The 20,110-nt window shown below is 41.5% G+C and overlaps 1 protein-coding gene across 1 annotated transcript in view; it reads right to left on the bottom strand.

The window, feature by feature from the left end:
• The window catches only part of LOC124775276, a 136,238-nt gene that overhangs the window by 42,534 nt on the left and 73,594 nt on the right, over nt 1-20,110 (bottom strand). Inside the window, exons 3-4 of the mRNA XM_047250114.1 lie at nt 11,194-11,287; nt 903-965 (exon numbers count right to left, since the gene is read on the bottom strand). Coding sequence (XP_047106070.1) covers nt 903-965; nt 11,194-11,287 — 157 coding nt within the window. The remainder of the gene's footprint in view (nt 1-902; nt 966-11,193; nt 11,288-20,110) is intronic.

A 20,110-nucleotide genomic window follows, 5' to 3' on the forward strand; every position in this document is an offset into this window, starting at 1 on the left:
AAGTTTAACTAATAACGAAGTTTCGTTTGATAATAGTGTAAAGGATTTATTGGTGATCTACTCCTCTTACACCATTTATGGATTTCTTAGAGAACCACTGGATGTGTCTATTTCATTAATAATATCACATTATGTGAATAATGAGTACAATCTGACTTATGTCAAAATCTTTTGTGGCAATGAGATAATCGTATATAAGTGCTGCAAAATGTTTATTTTATATTTTCTGCAACAGCCTATGAATATCATATGCACATAAGTGTACTGAAGTCTTAATATTTGGTAGTAATTTATATATCCTTTTGAACGTAAGCATGCTTAAGATTTTATTTCTTTTTCATTTCTTTTTACTGAATCCAGATCCACAAAGGCAATTTCACTTGGGAACTTTGGAAGATACATTGGCGTATGTGTTCTTATGTTGTAAATATTTATTGCACACTCTTCTTATCTGACATGTTCCACATCCCAGAGGATCTCCTCACTATGGATCAATTAGAACGAAAAGTACATCTAATCTGATTTAATCAAATCCATATAATATGTTATTTCACTGAAAATGTTAGTTTTCTGAGGGTTCCCTTCAAATAGAGTCTAACGCATCAGTTCATTAGAAGATTTGCACTCTCCCAGGCCGAGAACTATTGTGATATAGTTTTATTGAGAAGTCTGGGAGATTATTTCGCCTGAATTAATTTCACATGAAATGTTTCTGTTCATCATATGCAAGCAGAAATAACACCAAGCTGGATGCCACTATGGCAGTTCTAAAGATTTCCCAGCACAAGGATATAATGTATTACACTTTTTCGGGTAGTGTAGGCATACCAGGCATTTGCCCAGCAATGTGTTTTCCGAAACCTGTAATTACATTGTAAGTTACTGTTACAGACGATACGTACAGTCATTCTTACTGATGTTCCCGCTCATACATGGGACCCAGTCGTAAACTGATGACTCCCGTGCTGAAACAAAACAGAATATTGTATTATGTGGTTACATAAGTTAAAATAATTGTCACAAATTGTAAACAGTAATAATATACTATGTTCATCAATGAAACTCACTGGAATATTTATTTAATCATAGAAACTCCTGATCGCTCTGGCTAACAGTATATAATCAGCACACAATGTCGAAACTTCTGATACAAAAGTAATTGAATTTCTGTTTTATTTTTAGTCTACTGATACATAACCCGAGGACTAAATAACTGGTGTTAATTAGGTCAGTAATATAAAACTTGAAGTTTGTTGACATAAGCTTTGCTCTGGGTATTACGTATTGCCCAGACGATAATGACAGTAGATTATATCGTTGCTGCATATTATGTAAATAGAAGCATTCGTAGTTGTTAAAGAACCCCAACATTTAGATATGCAACATACTCCAACACTGCTGTTCGAGAAATAATATGATTCGTTTTTTAACTAAAATTAGATATCCCAAATACACTGTGCAAAAGAATTAAACAGTCACTTCTGGAACCCTATCATTTTCTCCAATTGCGACGCTGAAATGTGAAGGTACCTACAACCTTCCTCGATAACGGTGCAAAAGTGTGACCCTCGTACCAGGTCGGATTGAGGGAAGACATTGAAGCAATTCAGAGGCAGGCTGCTACATTTCTCACTGGTAGTTTCGAACATGTAGGTGTTAACGGAGATACTTCGGGAACTCAAATGGGAATCTCTGGAGGAAAGGTGACGTTCTTTTAGAGAAACAGTACGGAGAATATTTACAGAACCGGCATTTGAAGCTGACTGCCAAACTATTTTACTGCCGCCAAAATACATTTCGTGTAAGGACCAAAAAGATAAGATTAGAGACATTAAGACTCACACGGAGGCAAAGAGGCAGTCGTCTTTCCCTCGATTTGCGATTGGAACAGGAAAGGAAATGACTGGTAGTGGTAGAGGGTACCCTCCGCCACGCACCGTACGCTGGCTTGCGGAGTATCTACGTAGATGTAGATAACATTTCACACACACCGCAGCTCGGAATCGACACGAAGAGGACTGGGGAGGTTTCGGGAAGAGCGCCCATGAAACCATCCCTTTCTTTGGTGCGTTTATTTATTCACATTCCGCAGTCGGAAACGACAGTTTGAACTGAAGTCAGCTGTGAAGGAATTGTCTGCTGAGCAGCACAAGTTCGACGATATAAAAGTCAGTTCGTAGTAAAAATACTGTCGCAGAAGAGACCGAGTAGCACAAGTACTGTAGTATAGTGGCTACGATACTAGACTGTTGCATGGAGGGTCGTGAGTTCGAAACTCACCTGAAATGTAACATTTTAATTTCTATATTCGGTTGGAGTACGTTCTATAAGTATCCAAAAAGGTGAAGAATCATTTTACTGGAATGTTCTGTGAATGTATATATACCGTATGTGTTCCTGCCGGAGGCAGTTTGCTCAGCGCTCTTGTATGTGCAAGTGCTGAATAAATTTTCGTTAAGTGAATTTAGTGTTCGTCATTCATCTAATTACACCTTCTACGTGACATTATTTCTGTTATCGTTGAGTCCGATACATTTACATTATTTAATAATCACTTTCTGAACATTGCTGGCGAATTAAATAAAAACTAAGTTTCACCAGGGAACCAAATAGCTCTCGTGGAAAATGCCTTTCCGAGAATGATGTCTGAAATATTCTGATGTGGTAGTGACAAGGGTGAGATTCAGACAATAATTAAATCACTGAAGACTATGGACTCTCATGGATATGACGACGCCCCACGAGACTATTAAAGTACTATGCTACAATTTAACACCATAGTTAGCCACATTTGTAATTTTTCCTTTAAGAATTGTCAGCTTCCATAAGATTAAAGCACTCAGTAGTGAAGCCGCATTATAAAAGAGAGAAAGGAGTAATGTAAACAGTCTTAGACCTATTTCTGTGCCATCAGTGTTTGCTAAAGTTATTGAAAAGGCTGTGTTTGTATGAATAATTGATCATTTTATTTCATTTAATTTGCTATCAAATGTACTATTCCGTCTTAGAAGTAATTTAACAACTGAAAATGCTATATATTATCTTCCCTCTGTGAGGTACTGGATGGATTAAACAAAAGGTTTCGAACTCTAGACATTTTTTTGATTTAATTAAGGCATTCGATTGTGTTTATCACAAAATATTGCTCCAAAAGTTGGACCATTACGGAATACAGGGACTACCTCAAAACTGGTTAACATCTTACTTGAACAGACAGCAAAAGATCATTATCCACAGTGCAGAAAATGGCTATGATGTGGAGTCTGAGGGGGGCGCGTTCAAATGGGGGTGGGGGGTGGGGAAGGGGTACCCCAGGGATCATTGCTGGGGCCAATCCTGTTCCTTATTTATACTGTATAAATGGTGTACCCTCTAGTATTACAGGTGATTCTAATATATTTTGTTAGCTGGTAAAGGAAATTGTGTGCAACATTGGCCACTGTTTCAATTAGTACAGTTAACAAGTTCGTGGCTTGTAGAAAGCAAACTACCTCTAAATCACAGTACGACTCAGTTTTTACAGTTTCTGGCACACAATTCAACAAAACCCGACGTTTTAATTTCACAGAACTGGCATATGATTCGTGAAACTGAACAATTCAAATTTCTAAGTGTTCAGATAGGTAGTAATCTGTCGTGGAAAGCCCACGTTCAGGATCTTGTTCAAAGACTTAATTCTGCCATTTTTATTATTCGAGCGGTATCTACGTAAGTGTTAGTTTGACACGAAAAGTAGTCTACTTCGCTTATTTTCAATCGCTTATGACGTATGGTGTTACGTTTTGGGGTAACTCTTCCCATTCTCAAAGCATATTTTTGGCTCAGAAAAGGGCGGTTCGGACAACAAGTGGTGGAATTTCACGAACCTCTTGTCTATCCCTGTTCAATAGTCGGGGTATTCTGAGACTGGCTCCTCATAAATTTTTTAATGTCGTTTCTTGTTAAAAATATCAGCTCATTCCCAAAACGTAGCAGCTTTCACTCAGTTAATGCTAGGCAGAAATCTAATGTGCATTTGGGTCGCACTTACTTGACTGTCGAGCAGAAAGGTGTGCAATTTACTGCTGCATCCATTTTCAGTAAGCTACCACAACAATTCAAAAATCGTTGCAGCAATCCACTCGCTTTCAAATCTAAAGTGAAGAGTTTCCTCATGGCTTACTACTCCTATTCTGTCGAGGAGTGCATTGAAAAGTTAAGCTGATTCCTGTGTTGTAGTGCTGATTGTGTTTACATAACCTTATGGCTTCTCTTTGTAGGGTTCATAAATATTATATTTTACTTTTTATTACTTTTATGTTGTAATTTCATGTACTTACACGTTAAATGACGTTGGGGATTTGCTCCTCAATCTGGACCTACGACCACATCGCCAGTCTATATTTTATATCCTGTTTACTTCGATCATCATCAGTTATTTTGCTGCGCAAATAGCAAAACTCATCTACTACTTCAAGTGTCTCATTTCCTAATCTAATTCCCTCAGCATCAACTGATTCAATTGAACTACATTCCATTATCCTTGTTTTGACTTTTGCTGATGTTCATATTATATCCTCCTTTCAAGACGATGTCCTTTCCGTTCAACTGCTCTTCCAAGTCCTTTGCCGTCTCTGACAGAATTACAATGTTATCGGCAAACATCAAGGTTTTTATTTCTTCTCCCTGGATTTTAATTCCTACTCCAAATTTTTCTTTTGTTTCCTTTACTGCTTGTTCAATGTACGGACTGAATAACATCGGGAATAGGCTACAATCCTGTCTCACTTCGTTCCCAATTACTGCTTCCCTTTCATGCTCCTCGACTATTGTAACTGCCATATGCCTTCTGCACCAATTATAAACAGCCTTTCGCTCCTTGTATTTTACCCCCTTCTACCTTTAGAATTTGAAAGAGCATTGCAGTCAATATTGTCAAAGGCGCTCTCTGTGCCTACAAATGCTATAAATGTAGGTTTGTCTTTCCTTAACCTCTCTTTTAAGATAAGTCGTAGGGTTCATATTGCCTCGCGCGTTCTTACATTTCTACGGAATCCAAACTGATCTTCCCCGAGGTCGACTTCTACCAGTTTTTCCATTTGTCTGTATAGAATACGTGTTAGTATTTTTGCAATCGTTGTTCGCAGTGGTAATTAAAGGTTACATGGAAAACAAAACACTGGGAATTACGTGATGCCGGGCATATTGATATTACGAAAGTGCTTTTCGTTGAAACGTGGTGTAAGACTCTCATACTGAATGAAATGAAGAAATTGCCCAGAAAGTCTTGAGGATTAGCCATCGCTGTGCGATGCAGTGCCTGCAGAGTGGGGACCGCTAGATAAGTGAATACGTTCATAGAGAAGGGCAGCTCAGAAGGAAGCTGTTGCACAGCCTTGCTAACACTCAAGAAGCCACCCGCGACAACGCAGAATAGATAGGACGAACAAGGGCGAACGTAACTAGACCACATACAGTTTTACGTAGGGACGTATTTCAGAAAGTGCAGGTTTCAGTGTTATGAAAAGAAATAGAAAATCGCTGCTCCAGTTTCGGTAAGACCAAGGTTTCATTTACCGTCTGTAATAAATCATTAATCCCTGATATTAATTTACAAGAATCTCTTGCAGCTGTACGCCAAATATAAATATATTTTCCAGCCTTGACCTTCATCTTTCTCCTTGTACGAACGGTTAGTGCTTGTGTACGGAAACAACCCCATAAGAAAATACAGTACTTGAGAAACGCCTTTAGTCCAAAATTCTTGCAACCTACACTATCTCGATCTTCAAAGATTCTTGTACTACAAAATCAGGCAATGAGCCAGCTACAATTGCTACTACCATCCATTACTACCAGCAAAAATAGTACCCACATAAGCCAAAGAAACATCATCTGAACAATTAGGACCTAGAATAACTTGTTTCTTAAAAAAACCACCGGTAACCTCAATGTTAACTCATATACACTGGAATGTATCGGCGACGACAATATCTAGGTTCTACATCTACATTTATACTCCGCAAGCCACCCAACGGTGTGTGGCGGAGGGCACTTTACGTGCCACTGTCATTACCTCCCTTTCCTGTTCCAGTCGCGTATGGTTCGCGGGAAGAACGACTGTCTTAAAGCCTCCGTGCGCTCTCTAATATCTCTAATTTTACATTCGTGATCTCCTCAGGAGGTATAAGTAGGAGGAAGCAATATATTCGATACCTCATCCAGAAACGCACCCTCTCGAAACCTGGACAGCAAGCTACACCGCGATGCAGAGCGCCTCTCTTGCAGAGTCTGCCACTTGAGTTTGTTGAACATCTCCGTAACGCTATCACGGTTACCAAATAACCCTGTGACGAAACGCGCTGCTCTTCTTTGGATCTTCTCTATCTCCTCCGTCAACCCGATCTGGTACGGATCCCACACTGATGAGCAATACTCAAGTATAGGTCGAACGAGTGTTTTGTAAGCCACCTCCTTTGTTGATGGACTACATTTTCTAAGGACTCTCCCAATGAATTTCAACCCGGTATCCGCCTTACCAGCAATTAATTTTATATGATCATTCCACTTCAAATCCTTCCGTACGCATACTCCCATATATTTTACAGAAGTAACTGCTACCAGTGTGTTCCGCTATCATATAATCATACAATAAAGGATCCTTCTTTCTATGTATTCGCAATACATTACATTTGTCTATGTTAAGGGTCAGTTGCCACTCCCTGCACGAAGTGCCTATCCGCTGCAGATCTTCCTGCATTTCGCTACAATTTTCTAATGCTGCAACTTCTCTGTATACTACAGCATCATCCGCGGAAAGCCGCATGGGACTTCCGACACTATCTACCAGGTCATTTATATATATTGTGAAAAGCAGTGGTCCCATAACACTCCCCTGTGGCACGCCAGAGGTTACTTTAACGTCTGTAGACATCTCTCCATTGATAACAACATGCTGTGTTCTGTTTGCTAAAAACTCTTCAATCCAGCCACACAGCTGGTCTGATATTCCGTAGGCTCTTACTTTGTTTATCAGGCGACAGTGCGGAACTGTATCGAACACCTTCCGGAAGTCAAGAAAAATAGCATCTACCTGGGAGCCTGTATCTAATATTTTCTGGGTCTCATGAACAAATAAAGCGAGTTGGGTCTCACACGATCGCTGTTTCCGGAATCCATGTTGATTCCTACAGAGTAGATTCTGGGTTTCCAAAAACGACATGATACTCGAGCAAGAAACATGTTCTAAAATTCTTCAACATATCGACGTCAGAGATATAGGTCTATAGTTTTGCCCATCTGCTCGACGACCCTTCTTGAAGACTGGGACTACCTGTGCTCTTTTCCAATCATTTGGAACCTTCCGTTCCTCTAGAGACTTGCGGTACACGGCTGTTAGAAGGGGGGGCAAGTTCTTTCGCGTACTCTGTGTAGAATCGAATTGGTATCCCGTCAGGTCCAGTGGACTTTCCTCTGTTGAGTGATTCCAGTTGCTTTTCTATTCCTTGGACACTTATTTCGATGTCAGCCATTTTATCGTTTGTGCGAGGATTTAGAGAAGGAACTGCAGTGCGGTCTTCCTCTGTGAAACAGCTTTGGAAAAAGGTGTTTAGTATTTCAGCTTTACGCGTGTCATCCTCTGTTTCAATGCCATCATCATCCCGGAGTGTCTGGATATGCTGTTTCGAGCCACTTACTGATTTAACGTAAGACCAGAACTTCCTAGGATTTTCTGTCAAGTCGGTACATAGAATTTTACTTTCGAATTCACTGAACGCTTCACGCATAGCCCTCCTTACGCTAACTTTGACATCGTTTAGCTTCTGTTTGTCTGAGAGGTTTTGGCTGCGTTTAAACTTAGAGTGAAGCTCTCTTTGCTTTCGCAGTAGTTTCCTAACTTTGTTGTTGTACCACGGTGGGTTTTTCCCGTCCCTCACAGTTTTACTCAGCACGTACCTGTCTAAAACGCATTTTACGATTGCCTTGAACTTTTTCCATAAACACTCAACATTGTCAGTGTCGGAACAGAAATTTTCATTTTGATCTGTTAGGTAGTCTGAAATCTGCCTTCTATTACTCTTGCTAAACAGATAAACCTTCCTCTTTTTTATATTCCTACTAACTTCCATATTCAGGGATGCTGCAACGGCCTTATGATCACTGATTCCCTCTTCTGTACACACAGAGTCGAAAAGTTCGGGTCTGTTTGTTATCAGTAGGTCCAAGATGTTATCTCCACGAGTCGGTTCTCTGTTTAATTGCTCGAGGTAATTTTCGGATAGTGCACTCAGTACAATGTCACTCGATGCTCTGTCCCTACCGCCCGTCCTAAACATCTGAGTGTCCCAGTCTATATCTGGTAAATTGAAATCTCCACCTAAGACTATAACATGCTGAGAAAATTTATGTGGAATGTATTCCAAATTTTCTCTCAGTTGTTCTGCCACTAATGCCGCTGAGTCGGGAGGTCGGTAAAAGGAGCCAATTATTAACCTAGCTCGGTTGTTGAGTGTAACCTCCACCCATAATAATTCACAGGAACTATCCACTTCTATTTCACTACAGGATAAACTACTACCAACAGCGACGAACACTCCACCACCGGTTGCATGCCATCTATCCTTTCTAAACACCGTCTGTACCTTTGTAAAAATTTCGGCAGAATTTATCTCTGGCTTCAACCAGCTTTCTGTACCTATAACGATTTCGGCTTCGGTGCTTTCTATCAGCGCTTGAAGTTCCGGTACTTAACCAACGCAGCTTCGACAGTTTTCAATTACAATACCGATTGCTGCTTGGTCCCCGCATGTCCTGACTTTGCCCTGCATCCGTTGAGGCTGTTACCCTTTCTGTACTTGCCCAAGGCCATCTAACCTAAAAAACCGCCCAGCCCACGCCACACAACCCCTGCTACCCGTGTAGCCGCTTGTTGCGTGTAGTGGACTCCTGACCTATCCAGCGGAGCCCGAAACCCCACCACCCTATGGCGCAAGTCGAGGAATCTGCAGCCCACACTGTCGCAGAACCGTCTCAGCCTCTGATTCAGACCCTCCACTCGGCTCTGTACCAAAGGTCCGCAGTCAGTCCTGTCGACGATGCTGCAGATGGTGAGCTCTGCTTTCATCCCGCTAGCGAGACTGGCAGTCTTCACCAAATCAGATAGCCGCCGGAAGCCAGAGAGGATTTCCTCGGATCCATAGCGACACACATCATTGGTGCCGACATGAGCGACCACCTGCAGATGGGTGCACCCTGTACCCTTCATGGCATCCGGAAGGACCCTTTCCACATCTGGAATGACTCCCCCCGGTATGCACACGGAGTGCACATTGGTTTCTTTCCCCTCTCTTGCTGCCAAATCCCTAAGCGGCCCCATTACGCGCCTGACGTTGGAGCTCCCAACTACCAGTAAGCCCAACCTCTGCGACCGCCCGGATCTTGCAGACTGAGGGGCAACCTCTGGAACAGGACAAGCAGCCATGTCAGGCCGAAGATCAGTATCAGCCTGAGACAGAGCCTGAAACTGGTTCGTCAGACAAACTGGAGAGGCCTTCCGTTCAGCCCTCCGGAATGTCTTTCGCCCGCTGCCACATCTTGAGACGACCTCCCAGTCTACCACAGGTGAGGGATCAGCCTCAATGCGGGCAGTATCCCGGGCAACCACAGTCGTAGTCCGATCGGGGGATGCGTAGGACGAGCTGGCCGTCCCCGACAAACCCCCATCCGGAACCCCACAGTGATGCCCATTGACCACAGCCTCAAGCTGTGTGACCGAAGCCAACACTGCCTGAAGCTGGGAGCGAAGGGATGCCAACTCAGCCTGCATCCGAATACAGCAGTTGCAATCCCTATCCATGCTAAAAACTGTTGTGCAAAGAACGTCTGAACTAATCTACAGAGAGCGCAAACAAATCGACACAAAATTTAAACAGTTATTAAAATACAAGATTGCCTAGTAAATGCAGTAATGCTGCTACTTGCGCACTGCTGACACACTGCTCGGCGGCGGAAGGAGACTACGCGATTTTACACTATTCAGGTACTAAAACGCGATGCCATAACTCTCAAATACTATAATACGCCAGAAATTTATGAATTAGACAATGCAAGTACCAAAAACACGCAAAGAAATTAAGAATTAAACTACGTAACAAATGAGTGAGCTAGGAGTATACGACTTGCTGCTGCAGCTGCTTATTCAACGACGGCACGGAGGACACTGGCGTGTCGCTAGATATGTGCATTACAGTGGCTGAATGAAATACGCAGTGACACCAACTGCTACGCACAAAGTCACTACTTACCTGAGAAACAAAATATTCTCAAGTAATTATCTTTCGTGCCAAGACTGATATTTGTTACGCATTTAACTTCACAAAATTCTCTATATGACAACTAACACGTTTATTACACTGGCTGTAATTACATGTTAAGTACTGATACACTCCCACGAAAACATCTGGTTTACACTAAATCATTTCTGCCACAAGGTCTATCCAGCCAGGTGTTCCTTGCATGTACGGTTGTATCGTAAAGAATATTTCTCGTGTGGTCACTCCAAATCCGCAACAAAAATGTACGGGAATCAAATCCTCCATTTATTTATTCGAAACCTGCTTCGATATGACGTCTAAGGAGACCTCGAAACTGCTGGTGCCTCATTGTGTTGAAACTTCATATGTGACGGTCTTCTGTAAGTATTCAACTTTGGGTGCATAGAATTAGCGCCGGTACTATCAACAAGAGTTTGTGTAAAATGTTACTGACATCCAGAAGCATTTCCCTCCACTCAACCTCCTTGCATATTTGACCTCACTGCACTCACGTGTTCATATTCTCAGTCCCCAAACCAACTGAGACCCAAAATATTTGTTATATTTTATGGAGCCTCAGTGAAGGTAAACCCAAAGTACGTTGTTACCCCCGGCATCGTCATTAGAACAAGTGCATAAATAATGGTCCGATATCTTTCTTTTACCGAAAAGTGCAAAATTTCTGTTTCTAGAATAGTTGTATAATACTGAGAAGGGTTGTTCGAATGCACACGTCAGATGTGGCTGAAGAAAACTAATCTTTGAAAAATTTCTTTTCAATCATTCTGAACCTAATGTTACCCAGAGTTTTGTCAGATTTATTACGGAGTACGTAGATTACATTGACAGTAGGATGGAAGGTGGTATCACGTATAATTGCGCATATGTTTTGAGTACGTACCTTGGTATTTGTAGATAGAAAACGCTTCATCCTCTGGCAGAGCATCTAGAACTAGAGGACCAGCACCGAGGATCACCATCAGCGATCCCAGCAGCTGCAACAAAACACAGAAATGAGAAGCTTATTTATTAACAAAGATGGATTCATTTCATATCGCATATGAAATGAAATATCTGTTATTGATGTAGAAACTTCTGCTGACATTCCACGTAATTTGAAACTGAATGATAGAGTTGTATCAAAGCGCCGTCAGAAACTGAGGCCAACACCGATTAATACCTGCCGATGTTTCCTGTGTTGGAGATTGAACATATGGCACTGTCTATACTATCAGTGCTACAGAAAAGGTGATTACTATGTTTATGTTTTTATAAGAGCAAATTTATTTAAAGAATTAGATTCGTTCACGTGCCTACCGATGAAATTATGTCATTCTGAATGAAATAAAAGGCCGTACAGGCCTTCAACGGCAGGGGTGACTTATTTGAGCACAAAACGGTCGACAGAAGCTTTTCACATTTCTCACCATTCGCGCACCGTGAAATTTGAGACACCCTTATTTTGTACGGGTAAAGTCCCGCAGCTCGTAAACACAGCGTGTCACTGCAAGAATCTATACATGTTTTAAAAACCACCTACTTATCATAGGTCGTGTGATATGATGTAATAAAAAGTGAGATGTGTTAAAAACTGCTGCATCGCTCATGACTTTTAAATATGCTACCAACTCTTTTCGCAGTAAATTTCCCAGACAGTATCCATACGTGGTGCGAAATATACCTACAGAATTGTAACGTGGAACGAAACATATATGAGGAAATATTACGTCATGAACACTGAGATCCATGAAAAACTGCCGCATTGTACGTGGCGTCTAAATTTATTACTTCTTTCCAACTAAATCAATTCGAAAGACATTTTGCAGACGTTAGCCACCTATGTCGCTGAATGTTCCCAAAAATTATACCACTTATTACGCATAGATCAGGAGATATGACGTCAGAAGCACTGTGGTGCGTGAAGAACTGCCGCACCTGGCGTGAGGTTTAAATTTATTACTTCGTTTTTAGTAACTATTCGCAACATACTTCATATTTCATAGACAGCATCCACATATGTAGCAGAATGTACCTACAGAAATATATCATTATACCACACACAGCTCAAGAGATATGATATCGTAAACACAGATTCGCAAAAAACTGCCGCTGGACATGCAACTGGAAATATTGTTTAAAATGAAGTTCTGAGTTAAATGAACATGACAGAATTGTATTTTGGATACTGTGCTTCTTCCCAACGGCCTTGTCGCGGTAGTATCATCTGTTCCCATGAGATCACCGAAGTTTAGCGCTGTTGGGCTTAACTAGCACTTGGATTAGTAAATATCTTCAACATTTCGCGGCCCTGTCAGCAACTGTATAAATATTAATTTTGATTTTAATAATGAACAGCCTCAGTTACATCGTTTACCTAGAAATTTACCTAGGTTTCAGTCGGGATAACCCAACCTATTTCATTATAACAGTATCTATCGTTTGTCCATAGTGGACATCGTCAAGCTAAAACTACAAATCCATAAATTATCGTTATAATGTAAAACTTAGCTTGCACTGCCTCGGCCCCACTTCGCGACAGCACGCAGAACTCATGAGTTCCAGTACAGCACTCGTGACTGCCGCATCGCGGTCGCGAAGTGGGGCCGAGGCTGTGCAAGGTAAGTTTTACATTCTGACGATAATTTATGGACTTGTAGTTTTAGCTTGACGATGTCCATTAGGGACAAACGGTAGCTACTGTAATTCTGAAGAAGGTTGGATTATCCCGACTGAAAGCTAGGTAAATTTCTAGGTGAACGGTGCAACTGAGGCTGTTCATTATTAAAATTAAAATTAATAATTGAATTAGTAACCGTTCGGGTCTGCGAGCGCTGTTGGCAAGTGGGGTACCCTCAGCCCTTGCGAGGAAAATACTGGAGCCACTTGATCAAGAAGTAGCAGCTCCGGCCACGAAAATTGACAGCTGTTGGCGGATCGATGTATTACCCACATGCCCCTCCGTATCCACATCCAGTGACGCCTATCGGCTCAGAATGACACGGCGATGGGTCCGTACCGTTGAGCCTTCCGAGGTCTGCTCGGACGGACAGTTTTTTTATACTATGTTTCTTAATCTGTGTACTGTGCTTATACATTTCTACATCACGCACATTTCTTTGCACGACTGTTCCATAATTGCAAAGGTATTTTCACGAACACATGGTAATGAAATATTTTTGATAGTGCACTACAGACAGTTTATTTTATTCCGTTTTTCGTTTCCAATAGAAAACTGGCAAAATGAATAGCCGGCCAATGCTGGGTTTTGTCAGCCAGTAGTTACTATTTTAGTAGGTGGTTGAACAGACTGACAGGGATAACAAATTCAACCTAACATGTGTCCAATTTTTGCTACAGGGATACAATTCGTGACTGACAAGTTTTCATTTGGCATTTGGTATTCTGTTACTACAGGTTTGTTTATCCATTGTCTGTGTCGTTCTGAAGTTCAACTTGTGGAGCTGCGCTAGAGTTCCGGTAACTGAATTTTCTAACTGTGATAGTAATCATGATTTCTTGGCCAATTCTGCTGTATCGTTTACGCATGACGCAAGTATTAACAAACACTGAGTATGTCGATAGTACATTTCTGCACGAATTTTGTAATCGAAAGGCTGCTGCTGCTTATAGAGAATACGGTAGCCGAGTTGCTAACCGCAGAGTACCAAGATGTATAGTGCTCAGCAGTCAAGTCTTACCAACAAATCAAAAGCGTGTGAATCCAAGTGTAAGTCGTTATAGGTAGAAAGTATTCCTTCAACAAGGAACTCAAGTCGGACTCCACTTTTGCTAATATGTAACGAAGGAAGGTCATAGGTACAAAGTTATCATAGAAGTGCTAAACGTAGTGGACAAAGGGGAAAAAAGCGCTTGAGGTAAATAACCATTTTGCTAAACACCCGCCCCTGGTTCTAAGTCAGTTACAGCTGAGAATACCGCTACCCTTGTTATAATAATAATAATAATAATAATAATAATAATAATAATAATAATAATTATTATTATTATTATTATTATTATTATTATTATTATTATTATTATTGTTGTTGTTGTTGTGGTGGTCTTCAGTCCGATCTCTACAGGAAAATCCACCTTGTGCAAGCCTCTTCCTTTCTCGGTAGCTATTGCAACTTACATCTATTGCAACGTGTTTACTACATTTATGTCTGTCTCCCTCTGTAAGTTGTGTGTCCCACACTTCTCTTCGATACCAAACTGGCAATTTCTAGACGCCTCAGAACGTTTCGTACCAACCGATCAGTTCTTTTAATCAAGTTGTACCATAAATTACTTTTCTTCCCTGCTTCCCTGCTTCTTGTTAGTTACGGGATCTACCTGTCTTCAGCACCACATTTCAAAAGCTTCTATTCTCTTCTTTTCTGAACTACTAATCGTACACGTTTCACTTCCATACAAAGCTACACTTCCCACAAACATCTTCAGAAAAGGCTTTCTAACACACCAACTGATATTTTTGGAAAATGATTTTCTTGATGTGTCAAGTCTCCGTTTCATATCCTATCTACTTCGGCCATCATCAGTTATTTTACCGTGAAAATTGCAAGAGTCATTTACAGCTTTTAGTTCGTCACATTCTAATTTCCTCAGAACCACCTAATTTATTTCGACCACATTCATTTGCCCTCGTTTTACGTTTATTGACGTTCGTCATGTAATTCTTTTCAAGACATTATCCGTTCTGTGCTGTTCTTCCAAGTGCCTAACCGTGTCTAACAGAACTTTGTATCACCTGCAAAACGCAAAATTTTGATTCCTTGTCACTGAAGTTTAATTTCTTTCCCAAATTTCTTCTTTGTTTCTTTTACGGTTAGCTAAATGCATAGACTGAATAACAGCGGTGACGGGTTACTACCCTGTCCCATTCCCTCCTCAACTATGTGTTCCCTTTCGTGTCGACTCTTACTGTAGTCCGGTTTCTGTACAAATTGTAAATAACCTTTCGGTATTTATCCCTCCGACCCTCAAAATTTGACGGAGTGTAGTCCGCTCAATGTGTCAGAACTTCCTCTAAATCTAAAACTGCGATGATCGTAGATTTGTCTTTCTTCATCCTATCTTCTAAGGTAAGTCTTAGAGTCAGTATTTCCGTACGTGTTCCTGTATTTTTACAAGGCCAAAGTGGCATTCCTTGCGGTCGTTCCATACAACTTTCTCCGTTCTTCTGTAAATAATTCGTGTCAATATTTTGCAACCATCACTTGTTAAACTGATAGCTTCTTAGTATTCACACTTGTCAGTAACGTCTTGCCTGGAAATCGAATTATTACATTCTTCCTGACGTCTGAGGGCAATTCACCTGCCTCACCTCTTATGACTTTGTAAGAAGTCTTGCCTAAAAACCATACTTTTCTGTAGTTCGTCGCTCGTTGAATACTACGCCTGTCGACGCAGTGTGTACCCGTGACCTAAACTTACTGCCATAATGGTGAGCGACAGAGCGTTGCATGTTGCTAGGAGCGTTTGATTACCTGCGTCAGAAGCGTGCGTCTGCACTCCTCTCGCAGTGCTGTGATGATGAAAGACGACACGTGCTGCCGTAAGACGCAGCCCGTAAACTTTACTTGATACTCTCTGTTGCAGCCACATAGCTGTGAAACTCGCCAAAGGCACTGCCACATGCCTAGGTGACCAATTCCATAGCCCATGGTAAAAACACCTCAAAAAAACTAAGGAATATGACAGGTCCGTTACCACAAGATGTAGGTCGGATTTTGAGAACATCCTCTGGTAACCGTTTTGCCAGACATCACTAGCCTTTAGATCAATAAGTTACAAAGAATGAACTGGAAAAAAAATCACAATCCCCAGAGAAACGTCTACTTCGTTCACAAGCGTACCAAATAATTCCAAGCAAGTAATAAAACAGATAATGAAATTGTGTATTCAGTTCTGACACAAAATTCTTATTAAACGTTCTTTAATCATAACAGGGTGTTCAAATATTCAGTGAAACTATATGTTGCAAATCTTTAGGGCTGAAGATACACGAAACAAATTTTTGGATGGTTAATGTAGAAACAGAGCATTGCACCTTTCAGCTCTAGAACACTCCCAATTCATCTAACAATTAAGTGCGAGAGCTTATTGACTTATTTTCATTCTGAACTACAGTGGCACCAAATTCTTGATTAACTCAGTTTATTCCGAAATGGTACTTCATTCAAGAGACTATCCGAGGAATCAGTTCAACTTGTTTACACAACTGTGATACCATTTAAGAATACCAACTCTGCGAACCGTACTCGTGTTTTTGTGATTAACGTTACACTCGTAACCTCATTCAAACGCAACTGCAGTATTCAGTCAGTGAAACCTACAAAAAAGAAATCTGGATAAAACTTCATCTGCACTGATAGAAAGATGCCTCACTGCACTGGTTCAAGCGAAGCGGAAGACGGAAAGCACGCGTTCATTGACATCCTTATTTTACAAGTTCTGATGAGGAGGGAATCGGAGTTTTATCATTTCATACGTGCCCTTCTTAGAACATGTTATTTTTATCTTTATAAAGGCTGCAGGATACCGTTGATAAATGTTTATATGTGTACTACATGTCTTTTTTACTTTTGAGACATCAGTCATCTGACTGGTCTGATGCTGCCACCACGAGTTGTTCTGTGCCTAGTTTTTCATCTCAGAGTAGCAACTGCAACCTAAGACGTCGATTGTTTGCTGTATGTATTCCAGTCTCTGTCTTCCTCGACAGTTTTCACCCTCTACAGCTTTCTCTCTAGTACCATGTAAGTTATTCCCTGATGTCCCTTCTCCTTGCCAATATATTCCATGTGTTTCATTCCTCGCCAGTTGTGCGAAGAACCTCTTCATTCCTTGCCTCATCAGTCTACCTACTTTTCAACATTCTTCTGTAGTACCACATCTCAAAGGCTTCGAATCTCTTCTGTTCCAGTTTTCCCACAGTCCACGTCTCACTACCATACAATTCTGCACTCCAGACGTACATCCTCAGAAATTTCTTCCCCAGATTAATACCTACGGTTGTGCCTAGCGGACCTCTCTTCGCCAGGAATGCACTTTTTGCCAGTGCTGGAGTTTGTTTCTTATGTCCTCCTTGTTCCGTCCGAAATGGGCTACTGAGTTCCTCAGGTTGCACAGTGCCACAACTTCGTCTACTTTGTGATCTCCTGTTTTGATATTAGGTTCCTCGTTGTTCTCATTTCTGCTACTTCTCATTACATTTGTCTACAATTTATTGTGAAACCATATTCTACATTCATCAGACTATTCATTCTTCTTCGCTTTCACTGCTTGTAAAGTCTTCAGCAAAACTTAACATTGATATATTTAACCTTGAATTTAAATTCAACTCCTAAATCTTTCTTTTATTTCCGCAATTGCTTTTTCGACATATAGATTGAACAGCAGGGGAGAAAACCTAAATCACTGTATTACACTCTTTATTTTGCATTCGCTCTTGTCTACTACTAGTCTTATTGTCTCCCCCCCCCCCCTCGTAGGTTCGAGTCCTCCCTCAGGCATCGGTGTGTGTGTCGTCGTTAGCGTAAGTTAGATTAAGTAGTGTGTAAGCTTAGGGAAGGATGACCTCAGCAGTTTGGTCCCATAAGACCTTACCACAAATTTCTATATTTCCCGTCTTTCCTTATACCTTACACCCCCATTTTTCCGGGCATCTAATATCTTGCACCATTTTACATTGTCGAATGCTTTTTCCAGGTCGACAAATGAACGTGACTTGATTTTTCTTCAGTCTTGTTTCCATTATCAACCTAAATGTCAGAACTGCATCTCCGGTGCCTTTACCTTTCCGTAAGCCAAACTCATCGTCATGTAACAGACACCCAATTATCTTTTTCATTCTTCTGTATATTATTCTCGTCATTAAGTAGGTTGCATGAGCTGCTGTGCTGACTGTGCGATAATTCTCGCAGTTGTTGGCTCTTGCAATCTTCGGATTTGCGTGCATAATGGTTTTTCAAAAATCAGATGGTATATCTTCTGTGTCATACATTTTACACACGGACACAAGCAGTCGATTTGCTGCCCCTTCCCCCAATGATTTTAGAAATCCCAATGTAATTTTATCTATTCCACCTCCGTTGTATGATTTTCCAAAGTTCTTTTAAATTCTGATTCTAAAACTAGATCATCTCTTCCCTGTGGAACCGCGTTTCTTCTCCTATCACCTCATCAGACACGTCTTCCTCCTCGAAGAGAGCTTCAATCTTATCTTTCCACCTGCCCGCTGTCTTATCTACATTTAGCAATGGAATTACCATTGTGCTACATGTTTACGGATAAGAAACCAGGTTGTATGCGAGCTTCAGCGTCTAATTTTCCAAGATTATTCACGGAAATTTTCACCATATTTGGGAAGAAGGGACTCGTGGTCTCTGGTGGATTATTACAGAGCAGTAATGTAATTTTTCTGGCGTAGGAAAATCTTGAGTAGTTCTCGGGTATTCAGGCGAATGGCGTCGTCTAAAAGACGCCTACTTGTCCCGACCTTGAGGCGTTTCTGATGACTGAATGATATCAGCTGGATGCTGCTTTATATCCTCCCCCTGCCCCACCACCCACTCCCGCTTCCTCCAGCCGGCGCCTCCGGAGGTGGACCTGGTGCGGTGTGGGAGAAGCGCGGCGTAGGGCGTCGATCCAGGGCGTTCAGGATCTCCGCGGCCGGCTCCGCACGCGGATCTCTGCTGGAGTGCCGACAATGCTTCTTCGTCCTCTTGTATTCTGGTCGTGCTCAAGGCAGGGTGGAAAGCCTTGCTTAACTAAAAAGCGCTGTTCTGTTTATTAATCCGTTATGCAGTCGTACCTCCATAGCTTCTAGGAGAATACAATCCCAGAAGGTGTCGGATTGATGCAACAGCTTCGTGTCGTCATAATTCATGGCATGTACGTGGGAGATACAGTTCTCCTCAACCCTGGACTTTATCGACTGAACATTGTCTGTGTGGCGTTCACGGTCTATGCATCTCTCCTGTACTGTCTGGGTAGTCTGCCCTACATCCATTTCACCACACTGGTATGGGGTGCTGTAGGCTCACGGTTTCCAGAGTCCTCGGTCATCTTTGACCGATACTAGTAAAGTTTTCGTCTTGGCTGGTGGGCGGAACACGCACTTGACGCAGTGTTTCCGGAGTATTCCTCCGATTTTTCCCAATGTATTCTTGGGAAATATCGCGCCTGTTAGACGAATCCAACCGGCTGAATTCCCGCGGACTATTCAAATCAATAGTGACTTATTCGATTTCTTAACCAAATCAACTTCGTTTCCGTGAAAATACGTTCACAACAGTGAAAAAGCCTGAAATATGCAATTACCAAAACGTGTAACACAAAACACTGAGACAAGCCTCAAACGCAGAAGTACCGCGATGTGGTTGTCATCAATGCGGCAACAGCTCAGCATTCAGAGAAGCCATACACGAGCTGCAGTCGGCCAATTCATCAGCAAACCTATCCACACAGCTATATACCACTGTCAACACCTTACTAACAGTCCCAGAAAAAGAAAGAGAAAAAATAAACTCGAGTCAGAATCGAGCAGTATTGAATTAAAGCTTAATGGGAGAAGCGTAGGGTGGGGATTACTGTTGTCATTCGTAAGCCCCGTGATTCGTTTTAAACAAGACACACAGCGCATACCGCGGACGTCTGCACCGCTGTACGGATATTTTTAGTACAATATAAACTGTCTGACAAAAAAAGATTAAGCAGTCAGAAGATATGGCCAGATGTCAATGTAACTTCGCACATGTTCACACCACTAATGGGTATGTGCACGATTATACAGCTGCAGTTCTCTGTGACAG

Source organism: Schistocerca piceifrons, chromosome 2, assembly GCF_021461385.2.
Source record: "Schistocerca piceifrons isolate TAMUIC-IGC-003096 chromosome 2, iqSchPice1.1, whole genome shotgun sequence".
Classification (NCBI taxonomy): Eukaryota; Metazoa; Arthropoda; class Insecta; order Orthoptera; family Acrididae; genus Schistocerca; species Schistocerca piceifrons.